Source organism: Choloepus didactylus, chromosome 15 (assembly GCF_015220235.1).
Source record: "Choloepus didactylus isolate mChoDid1 chromosome 15, mChoDid1.pri, whole genome shotgun sequence".
In the NCBI taxonomy this organism is placed as follows: Eukaryota; Metazoa; Chordata; class Mammalia; order Pilosa; family Megalonychidae; genus Choloepus; species Choloepus didactylus.
The window spans coordinates 11,476,253-11,488,577 of NC_051321.1; the positions used below are offsets into that span (position 1 = coordinate 11,476,253).

The 12,325-nt window shown below is 36.9% G+C and overlaps 1 protein-coding gene across 9 annotated transcripts in view; it reads left to right on the top strand.

The window, feature by feature from the left end:
- ATE1 (arginyltransferase 1) overlaps positions 1-12,325 on the top strand; it is a 217,904-nt gene that overhangs the window by 1,050 nt on the left and 204,529 nt on the right. For 7 of the 9 annotated variants that reach the window (XM_037803975.1, XM_037803974.1, XM_037803969.1 and 4 more), the window contains exons 2-4: positions 1,784-1,847; positions 3,430-3,492; positions 11,088-11,191. In XM_037803975.1, coding sequence (XP_037659903.1) covers positions 1,784-1,847; positions 3,430-3,492; positions 11,088-11,191 — 231 coding nt within the window. Of the gene's footprint in view, positions 1-1,783; positions 1,848-3,429; positions 3,493-10,110; positions 10,707-11,087; positions 11,192-12,325 lie in introns of those variants that run through there. The other 2 variants (XM_037803972.1, XM_037803973.1) reach the window with 2 other exon arrangements.

Here is a 12,325-nt window from a genome sequence, read left to right on the forward strand (position 1 = left end):
CCTCATAGTAGGTGCAAAAGGGGGAGAGCAGGACAGTGAGTGCAGTACAATTTGTGGAGAGCAAGGTGTGAGTGTGTGAACATATGTGGGTGCATCATAAACACGGTTATATATGGATAAAAGAATATACAGGATACTGGTTACCTTGGTCGCTGCTGGCGAGAGGTTTGTCGTCGCTGTTTGTACTGATTTGTTTGAAGTTTTTACCCTGTGCTTAAATCCCTCACGGTTCCTCCCACCCGTCTCGCCGGCTATTACGACGACAAATCCGACCTACCGTCCCCCCACCCCCCAATCATGACTCGGGTTTCTTTTGAAAGTTTCCTTGTTTGCCAACAAAATAGTGCATTTATTTCCTGCCGTGTCATGCATTGACAGATGTGGAATGTGAACTCTTATATTGATAGAATAATCCAGTAGTGTGGAAAATTGGATACCCATGAAGATAGTTTCCATTAGAAAAAATTTTTAAGTCTTCTATAATAGGGGAATGATTTGGTCTATATAGTGGGTCCGTTTACCTAGTCATTAACTGTATTGATGGGATGCTTCTTGTGGGTGAGGGGCAGTAGGATGTAGTGCAGGCGGTAGGCCAGTAGAATGGAGGTCTGCTAAGTGGAAAAACACTTTCGGTGCAAGGTTAAACGGAGAAAATAAACAGGATACAAAATGGCATATGCGACGTGATTACGGCTCTGAAAGACAGAAAAAAGCCCAGAAGAAGCACATCAGATGACAACAATTTTTGCCTTAGAGTATAACAGTTTCTTCCCTTCTTTTTTTCAGAATTTTAGTATGGTGATGATAATATTTATGTAATAAATTATATTAAGCATGTCCAAAATTAATATTTTAATAGGTTCTAAATTGTTGCTTTTTTTTTTTGATAATTTTAGTAAGAGAAATTTGGTTAATACATATGGCCTGTGTCTCAAGCTCTATGGAAGAAACCTGTTTTCAACCTGCTTTTCACCTAAAGAGATAACTACGTTTCTATCATTGTTTTGATTTTGTGTCTAATAATTTTCTTTACTATCTAATAATAACCTTTACTCTTCTATTGGGTAGGTGGGTTTATTCTTGTTTTACGAAAGGTGAAGAAATGAGGCTCCGAGAATGAATGCTTCCCAGGCTTCAGTCCATTTTCTGTGGATCTCTTGCTCATGCCCTTTTCACTACATCTGCTCTATCAAGCCTGCTCTGTCTTTACATAGCTCTTAAAAAATTTATGGAAAATCTATTCTCCATCGCTCTAACAGTAGTTCAGCGTGCCTTGTAATGTTTTCTCTTGGTTCCTGTTCATAGGCATTGGGTTACTTTCAGTTTTTACACTTAGAAAGAATATTTTGTACGCTTTTCTCCTTTTTGTAAAGTTGGAGACCGTGCTATAAACATACATAAAAATTAGGATTAATATGCACATAACATTTGCTCTCTAGTTCTTATGAGACCAATGTTTCAATTGTTGGGGATATTACTAAAATGTAATGGTGTGACGCAGTCTGATTGTAGAGAGAATCTAAATTTATGGTAGTTAGAAACTGTTGATAATCCTGACTCAATGAAATCATTTTTTTTCATTAAAATAAATATTTTCTTTTCATTTGTTTTGTGTTTTTTGTCAAACTAACCCTGTGAAGTCTGCACAGACTTTAATCTCTCCAATATGAGTGTTCTAGGTCTTTTGGCCTAAATAGTCACATGTAATAAAATAACCCTTTTGTATTTAAGAAATAATTGAAGGTTCAACTTTCAGTAACTGAAACACCACTTATTTTTTCAGGCATGTGGGCACATTCCCTGACAGTACAGGATTACCAGGAACTTATAGACCGAGGATGGCGAAGGTGAAACTTCTTAATACAAAGATATGTTTTGCTGTTAAACTCAGGTTCTTCTTATAATTTCTAAATATTGCTTGCCTTTAAAATGTTTTCCTGTTGTTGGAAAGAGGTTTAAGAAATTTTTTATTATATTCTGTTGTGTAGTGATTTTCTTCTCAGTCTTTTTAAAAATGTTTCTAGGGAAAGTTTAAGTATACACCAAAGTTGGGAGTGTAATGAATCTCTTGTACCTATCACCCAGTTTCAACAGTTATCAACATTTTGCCAATCTTGATTCATCGATTCTCCTTTTTCTCCACCTTCCCACGCCCAAAGTACTTTAAAGCAAATTCCAGATATCATATCGGTACCATTACATATATAGTAAGTATGTGTCTTGAAGAGAGAAGGATCTTTTTATTTCTTTAAAAATAGTTACCACAATGCTATTATCATACTTTAAAAAATTAATAATTCCCTAATATCACCTGTTACCAGGCTTTTGAGTTGATTTTCCGGATGATCTCAAAATGTCTTTTTTAAAACTTGGTTTGTTTGATTCAGAATTCCATTAAGATACACGCATTGCCTTTGATAGCTAAGATTTGTTGGTCATTATTTTTATGTAGATGATTTTTAAGTAACCTTTGGGTGAAGTTCTTTATGAAAATATAAGCAATGTTATTCTCTGGGCCAAAACTCTTTAAAAGACATGGGATTGAGCATAGTAAGTGAAACTTCACAAACTTTCTTTAAATTTAATTATGAGGCCCATATAAGTTTTGGTAGATGTCAAAAGGCCTTGCATGCCATGATAAGGAACTGTTTGTTTTCTTTTCTTTTCTTTTTTTTTAAGGCATTGGGGAGCTATTGAAGGAAATTTTGTGTTGTAGAAAAGATTCATATGGCTGTGAGATATTCAAAGGGGAGGTTCTGGAAGTAAGAGGGCTAGTTCTAGAGATTAATGCAGTATCCAGATGGGAGATGGTGAGGACTGGTGTCTTAGTTGCAGTGGTGATAGAGAGAAGGGAACAAATTTAAGATGCATTTTAGAGGAGAGACTTACTGTCAGGATATAGAGGTCAATTAGAGGGAGGAGTCTTAAGATGACTCCTAGGTTTCTGGCTTGAGCAGCTGAAATGATGTTTCTGCCATTAACAGAGACCTGGAACAAATAGGAAAGATCTGGTTAGTTTTGTGGTACTTTGTGCTGGTGCGTGTGGAATCCCCAACCATGGATGTCACAAGCTCTCAGGGTGACACATCTGTCCTACAGCTTCATGGGCAGTTTTCTCTCATTGCTGTTTGATACTGAGGATTAGTGGCAGGTCAAGGCATTGAAGGAATTGTGACTGCTGGTGAGAGGGTAATTGAGATGATCAGTCTTGGCATATAAACCTAAAAGTTTAGGAAAGAAAAGACTATGATTGCGTCTTTGATAGGTCCACTTTGCTAGATTATTTAGCTTGTGAAAAGTAATTAAACCTAAATGCATTTTTACACTTTCATTAGATTTTATTCTTCATAATTTAGAGCTCCTGTACTGAGCTGTTTTGGTGCATGTGAAAATGTGTAAGAAATTAACAAAACTATTTTATAATTTTAGAAGCGGGAAATATGTGTACAAACCTGTCATGAATCAAACCTGTTGTCCTCAGTATACAATAAGGTAAGAATTTGGTGTTTTAACTAATAGAAAGAGGATCTATAATGTGAAAATTGAATATAATTTTTTTAGTGGAATTTTGACTTTTTCACATGTTAATTTCCATCCTAAATAGACATTCTGTATAAGGAAAGGCAATGTTGTTATGTTTTTTTCTACATGCTGATGACATAATCATGTACTGATCAATAACTTTTAACAGTACACTTTAATTGGTTCAGATATCAGATATGGTGTGAAAAAAATGCCCTCTTTGTTAGCAGTCTCATCAGTGGATATCATGAAGTATTGGGAAAATATTGATAAGTATTCAAATTTCTTTTAGATTTCAAATTTTTACATCTTAGGTCTTTGGCTTTCTACATTCTAATGTATTGCTCGACACAGTGCTTACATTCAAGCAATACTGCAGGATACTGCAAATTATTTGGTAGGAGGAGGGCTTGAAAATCTGCCACATGCATTCAGAGCCCTGTTTTGTTAAATGGAAAACTTAAACTAAAAAGTCTCTTTTTCTACAGAGTGTTTTCTTAATTTTTCATTATATTTTGGGTTTCCTATGTGTCCTCCCCTTACTCTACCCTAAGGTAGAAGGATTTCCCTTTTTTTTCTGATTAAGAAGGTTCTCGTATGTTAACACTTCCACCTCCTCCTCCTCCTCTTCTTCTGGTAGAAAATGTGTAAATTATATTAATATCATTTTGAAGTATTTGTCTCCTGTTTCTTATGTATATATATATATATATACTTTAGACAAAAAAAATATCAAAATTGTATCCATTACTTTGTTGTCTGATACTCACAGCTGTCTCCCTTAGTTGTTTTTAACTTGATTTTTGATAATTTGATGAAAGCGTAAAAAAAAAAATCACATAAATGCAAATGTGTAACATTTTGCATGTTAATTTTAGGATGATCCCAGACTGCCGAAGGTCCACTAATCCCTGGTTAAGAACTCTTTCTCTTATGTAACTGAACATAGGATTGGCAGACAATAAAGAGAAAAGATGAGTGTCTGGTTCATTGATACCATTTTCATTTATTGCACAAAGAATAAAGTAACATAGTAGCTTGTGCTGTCCTCTTTCAGCTTTAGTGGTTTTGAAGAGGTGACATCCTCAAAAGCAGTAGTCATTTGCCTTCAGATAGCAATTTATTACTGGATTATTCATGGGATTCTGTTCAGATAAGTCTGAAGTTGGTTGCCTTGAATGCTGAGAATCTCTCTGATCAGAAATGGCTGATTATAGTGGGTTAAAAAAAGACAAAGCATCTAAAATTTATTGGGTGCCTGTTATCTGCTGTTCTAGGTGTGTTGCTTTTATGAAAAGGGGTTCAGTTAATTATTGCAAACTGGGTTTTACATGCAACATGAAATCAGACATTTCCTGAATTGTTACTCTTTACTTAGCTTCAGTATATAAATTGATCTAATTGAGTCATTTTCCTTATTTACTCTTTGGGTTATTTAATTTGTTTGCTACAATAGTTAAAATGAGACCTTATATAGAGGAAAATGTAATCATTAATAAAGAAGAGGAGTTTATAACCTGTAACTTAGCTTTTTATTAGCAGAAGTTGGGACTGCCCAGTATGTGAGTATAAATGGGGATGAAGGTCCCTGGCTGTGAACTTTTTTTAAAAAATTTCTATTTTTATCAAAATTGTACATGCACATAATTTAAAGAGTCAAATAGTTCCATAAAGCTTATTTTGAAAAATAGCAGCCTCCTGAACCGCTTGTCCCCTGTTTCCCAGTGATAGTCATCTTTAAATCTTTTTTTAAAATAATTATTTTTTTATTCTTTTTTTATTGTGATTGTTTATATACCATAAAAGTATCCAAAGATCCAAAGTGTACAATCAGTTACCCCTGGTACCATCATAGAGCTGTGCATCCATCACCACTATTAATTTTTTTTCTTCCTTTTTTAGAACATTTTCAGTACCCCAGAAAAGAAATAAAGACAAAAAAAGGAAATTCAAATCCCCCCATGTCCCTAACCAACCCCCTCCATTGTTGACTCATAGTATTGGTATAGTACATTTGTTACTGTTGATGAAAGAACGTTAAAATATTACTAACTGTAGTATATAGTTTGCAATAGGTATTTTTTTTCCCTATATGCCCCTCTATTATTAACTTCTAGTTACAGTGTCATACATTTGTTCTGGTTCATGAAAGAGAGTTCTAATGTTTGTACAGTTAGTCACGGACATTGCCCACAACAAGGTTCACTGTTTTTTATGTTCCCATCTTTTAACCTCAAACTCTCCTTCTGATGACATACATGACTGAGCTTCCCCTTTCCACCCCATTCACACACCTTTCAGCACTGTTAATTATTCTCACAGTGTGCTACTGTCATTCCTGTCCATTTCCATATATTTACGTTCTCCCTATTTGAACATTCGGCTCATAATAAGCAACTGCTCCCCATTCTTTAGCCTCGTTCTATATCCTGGTAACTTATATTTCGTGTGTATGAGTTTACATATTATAATTAGTTCATATCAGTGAGACCCTGCAATATTTGTCCTTATGTGTCTGACTTATTTCACTCAGTATAGTGTCCTCAGGGTTTCTTCATCAGCCCATTTTTTTAAAGACGGTCTTGTTCACACATCATACATTCCATCCTAAGTAAACAATCAATGGTTCCCTATATAGTCACATATTTATGTATTCACCACCCTCAACTACTATCTATATAAGGACATCTCTGTTTCTTCCACAAACCGGGAGGAGGAGTCAAGAAGGTAGAGAGACAAAAAGAAAAAAGAAAGAAAACAAACAAAAACAAACAAACATGAAAGCTAGGAAGCAACAAAAGGAAAGATAACATTCAACTAAAGTAGAATAGTCAGACAACATTACCAATACCAGGAGTACCATACCCCTCCCTTATGCCCCTCTCTTATATGCGTTTAGCTTTGGTATATTGCCTTTGTTATATTAAAGGAAGCATAATACAATGTTTCTGTTAATTATAGTCTCTAGTTTACATTGATTGTATTTTTCCCCCAGTACCTCCCTATTTTTAACACCTTACAAGGTTGACATTCATTTGTTCTCTCTCATGTAAAAACATATTTGTACCTTCCATCACAATTTTTGAATACTGAGTTACACAGTCCCAGTGTTTATCTTTCCTCTTTCCTTCTGGTGTCCCACATGCTCCTAACCTTCCTTTTTCAACCATATTAATAATTATCTTTGTTCAGTGTACTTACATTGCTGTGCTACCATCATCCAAAATTGTGTTCCAAACCTCTCCCTCCTGTCTTTTCCTATCTGACTGTAGAGCTTCCTTTAGTATTTCCTGTAGAGCAGGTATCTTGTTCACAAACTCTGTCATTGTCTGTTTGTCAGAGAATATTTTAAGCTCTCCCTCATATTTGAAGGACAGTTTTGCTGGATATAGGATTCTTGGTTAGCTGTGTTTCTCTTTCAGTATCTTAAATATATCACACCACTTCCTTCTCGCCTCCATGGTTTCTGCTGAGAAATCAACGTATAGTCTTATCAAGCTTCCTCTGTATGTAATGGATTGCTTTTCTCTTGCTGCTTTCAGGATTGTCTCTTTGTCTTTGACATTTGATAATCTGGTTATGAAGTGTCTTGGCGTAGGCCTATTCAGATCTATTCTGTTTGGGGTATGCTGGGCTTCTTGAATCTGTAATTTTATGTCTTTCATAAGACTATTTCCTCTATTATTGTTTCTGCCCCCTTTCCCTCTCTTCTCCCTCTGGGACACCCATGACACATGCATTCCTGCATTTCATGTTGTCATTCATTTCTCGGAGACCTTGCTCATATTTTGCCATTCTTTTCCCTATCTGTTCTTTTGTATGTAGGCTTTCAGGTGTCTTGTTCTCCAGTTCTGAGTGTTTTCTTTTGCCTCTTGAGATCTGCTGTTGTATGTCTCCATTGTGTCTTTCGTCTCTTCTATTGTGCCTTTTGTTTCTATAGAATCTGCCAGTTGTTTTTTCAAATGTACAGTTTCTACCTTATGTACACCCAGTGTTTTCTTTATAGCCTTCATCTCTTTTGTCATAGCTTTCCTAAACTTTTTTAATTGATTTAGCTTTAGTTGTTTCAATTCCTGTATCTCAGTTGAAGTGTAAGTTTGTTCCTTTGACTTGGCCGTAACTTCATTTTTCTTAGTGTAGGTTGTAGTTTTCTGTTGTCCAGGCATCTGGTTTCCTCGGTTACCCCAGTCAGGTTTTCCCAGACCAGAACAGGCTCAGGTCCCAGAAGGAAGAAATATTCAGTATCTGGTTTCCTTGAGGATATGTCTTAGAGAATTGACACACCCTATGAGGCCTCAAGCTGCTGTGCTTTTCTGCCCAGCAGGTGGTGCCTGTTAGCCTGTAGTTCCTGACTGGTGTAAGGAAGTGTGGACCATGGCTGTTTCCCGCCCCAGGCTTTGGGGTCTTGTTCTGAATGGAAGGCGGATAGTAGATCTGGGCACCACCTCTTTCCTCTTAGGGAAGATATGCCCCCTAAGGAGTTTTCATTTGCATATAAATAGGTTATTTGTCTCTCTGACTCTGCTGTCTCCACCCTTGTCTGGGTCAGAGTGCTGCAAGCTGAAAATGGCTGAGACTTTCTGTACTGCAGAGCAGTGTGAGCTGAAAATGGCTGTGCCTTTTCTCCACTGAGGAAAAGGGACAGAAAGCCCCCTTTCAGGGTCTGTCCACAGCCCTCAGTTTCACCCACCGGCCAGAGATAGCATCCGGTCCTCTGGGCTCCCCCTCCTGAGATAGAGAATTCTCCTGGCTCTTCAAGGTGAGTCGTCACTAAAAGTCTCTTTTTGGGGATCTGCAGCTTGCATTGAGCAGTCCACGTTTGCCACTTAAAACCCCAGCTGGAGCTGGACTGAGATATATCGGCTTGTTTAGAAAGTGCTGCTTTCTGTCACAGTGAGGCTTTGCCTTTTGGGCTGCTGTTGGGGAGGGGGCTCCTAGCTCGGATCTGCAGTTTCTACTCACAGATTCCATGCTGCAGTCTCAGGCATTCCTCCCAATCCAGGTTGGTGCACAGTGTGTGGACAGTCAAGCTTGTCCCCTAGCAGTTATTCCAGATCATTTACTAATTGTTCTTGATTATTTATTAGTTGCTCTGGGGGGATTAACTAACTTCCACTCCTCTCTATGTCGCCATCTTTTTCCGTCTTACCTTTAAATCTTTAACTGATTCTTTTGGTTTTTATTCTCCTTGTCTTTAAATAACGTGATTATTATAATACTTTCTGAAAAGAAATTTTTTTGTTGTTGTCTCCATTACTTCTGAGCTTCTCTCTATGAAAGGTAAAGATTTAGCTTTCCTTTACTCCTATTCCCCTGCTACATTTAAGCTCTTCTTTGTCTTCACCCCAACTTCCCAATTTAGAAGTATTGTAATTTTGGATATGTTACTACTCATATATTTTCATCATTATGACCAGGTAAATATGCTTCACAGCTGAGCCATGTAGTATAATATGATTACTTTTCCTTTCCTGGACAAGGTTTTGCTTTCCTTGGAGTTAATAATTGTCTTTTTTATTTGTGTAGTCTTCTATGTACCTGTCACCCCTTTATTTTTTTATTATTATTTTCTTTATTTTTACAATATAAACCATTTATTTTACATTTTTCGCAGACTGCACATTAGTGGTAGCATACAATAACCCCTTTATTTTTAAACCCTCCCTCAGTTGTGTAAGTTTCCTCTCAGTATGTTTAGTTGCATCAGGTACTCTATCATCGTTATCTTCTTAATGAAAGTCTCTCTTGGAGCCTTCTGACCTGCTCCTATCTGCACAGTTTGCCCTCTCCAACTGATAAAACACCGTCATGCTGGCATCTCTTTCACTGTCATCTTGGGGATTCTCTTTGTCTCTTGAGTTGGATCCCCTGGCTCCTTTATCCTATGCCTTTTTCTTGAGTTATTCCCTTGTTTTAGTGAAGCACATCTTCTAATAGCTTCCTGAGAAAAAGTGAAAGAGAGGTAAAATTGCTGAGACTTTGTATATCTGAAAATGCTTTAATTCACTGCTCAAACTTATGGTTTGGCTGGGTACAGGAGTGTAGGTTGGAAATAATTTTCCTTCAGAATTTTGACGGTTTTGTTCTATTGTTGCCTTATTGCTGTTGAGAAATCTAATGGCATTCTGATTCTTGTTCCTTTATTTGAAACCTGTCCTTTCTCTTTGGAAGCTTTTAGAATCTACCACTGGTTCTTGATGTTCTGATAATTCATGATGTGCTTTGCTGTGGGGCTGTTTTCATCCATTGTATATGAACTCTGGGGGCCCTTCTTACTTGGGACTTTCTCCCATCATATCCTTTGGTTCAGGCAAATTTTCTTGGATTATTTTGTTGATCTTCTCTCCATTTTCATTGTTCTCTTCTGTAACTAGTCAGATAATAGACCTTTTGGACTGGTCCTCTTAACTTTTTCTTTTCATTTTTCCATCTCTTTGCTAAATCTTCTGGGAGGTGGTCTCAATTTTATTTTCCAACTCTCCTGTTTAATTTTTTCTTCTATCATTTTTCACTTTACTTAGAGTTATTTTTTGTTACTTTTTGTTTGTTTTTGTTTTTGTTTTTTTTTTTTGATTTGATAGTATCCCATTATTTTATGGCTGAAATAGCTTAAGGGAAATTATAGATTTCCTGCAGATGTTATATATATTTTTAGGTTCTCTTCTTCCTGTGTAGTCTGTGTCCTCCAAGTAGCTTTCTCCAGTTTGTTTGACATCTATCTTTGTAGTAGAGGTCCTCTTTAAGTGTCCTGTGATTCCAACTTTCCAGTGGAACTTTGGAAATTCTGTGTATCTGGGTGGATTGCTTACTGTGGGCTTTGGCTTGGGTGATCTGACTGGGGAATGCCTGATACCAGTATTTTTAGGTCTGATCGATTCCAGAGAAAAAGTATATTCCTCCCTGTTTGTTCTGGGGTCTGGGTTAGGGTCCCAGCATTCAATATGAAGATGTTCATTTAAACTTCTTGTTTCCAGTACGGTACCATTGCCTTCAGCTGTGCTTTGTCACCCAGTTAAGAGGCCTATTTCTAATTCTTTCCTAAAAGTTTGCAATTTTCTGATGGGTTGTATAGGGACAGTCATTTGGCTGTGTACAATGGAGGAGAGGATCTGACAACTGCTTCACAAACAGATTTTCAAGTTATCATCCTATTTTTAGAACCACCTTTACTCATATATCCAGAGGTACCAGGTATCAATTCCTAACACTTTTATTAGGAGTACTGTAGAGAAAATTGGGCACTTTTTTGGCTTTTCCCACTTTTGGCTTAGTTTTCAAGCTTTCTTTGGTCTGCTAAACCAATTATCACTTGTACATCTGCTTTCCAGCTTCCAGAATTTCTCCCATTCTCTTTGTCCTAGTGGGTTTATGTCCCTTTTATTTTTATTTTTTTAAATCCTTTAACTGTAGTTTTAGTGAGATGTGGGGAGGGATTGCAGGCTATCCCAACTTTAACCAGAAATCCCAGGCATGAGATTTGCCTTATTGTGCTAGAAACTAGCAAGAACTGATTGTATTTCTTCACAATTTGAATTCACTTTTACATATTTATTTTGCTCTTGTAGGTGCCGACCTTTACAGTTTCAGCCATCAAAATCCCACAAGAAAGTTTTGAAAAAAATGTTGAAATTTCTGGCTAAAGGGGAGATTTCCAGAGGAAATTGTGAGGGTAAGATGAGATGGGGGTCTAAAAACTATCTTAAATTGATGGATCTTTCCAAGGTTCTCATTTTCAGTCACTTCTTAAGTTTGTGGGTAGAGAAAGGGAGTCGTTATTACAGTTGTGTATGATTCTATAATATTGGCCATGACCACCACTGTTAGCGCTGCCATTGTTATTACCACGATCCCTAAATCTAGGATCTGGGGGACATGTGCCAAGCAGGATCTAGGAAGATGATTGAGGACCATTTTAAGGATGCTGTGATTTCCTAGAGTTTATTGAAATATTATTTTTCAAATGCTCTGACAGCTCTTATCTTACTTTGTCCTAATATCCTTGTGAAGTAAATCAAGAGTGGTATTATCTCTGGAAAATCAAATGCTGAGATGTAGTTTATTTAAGAATACACAATCACTTGTAGAGCTGAGTAAAGTTCACGTTTTCTGTGTTCAAGTAAGGTCTTGCTTCAGTAAATTATGTTCCTTGAAATTCTGTTTCTTATTTGTTTGATATGTTTTAAAATTATGAGTGACTCAGAATTGAACCTTAGAGCACTGCTTATCAGGGGAACGCTTATTGTAATAGTTCTTAGAGTGTAAGCTCTTTTAGCATTCACTTCTATTCCTGGATTGTAATGGCTATCTCCAGATTCCAAGAGTCTGACCCCTTTGTGTTTAACCTGATGGATCCCTGGAATTTTGGATATCTGTGTGACACCTGAAACTCAGAGCTAGAACTTGGCAGATATGAATGTCAGTATTAGAATATATAGCATCTGTTAAAAAAGCTGAAAAAGAGTCCAGACTTCAACTAGAGATATGAATGAAGCAGATGTGGTTAGGACTAGGGCAAATTGGGCCAAAGGGTAAAGGACAGTACTACTGACTGCATTTTAAAACCTCAAATCCCATGTGAGACCAAGGGTAGAGATGTTGAGTTGGTACAAGAGCTATATTTCCTAAACAATTTAACTCATGCAGTTTGTTCGAATACCGTAATTACATGGAACTTTTAATAGGAAGTGAGACCGTAGGTTAGTGTGAAATAGCAACACATCCCAGTGTAATTTGGGCAGAGAATAAAAATATATATGCAGGGGTCCCCTGAGGAGCTGGGGGAAAATGCAGAGGTGTTGGGCTT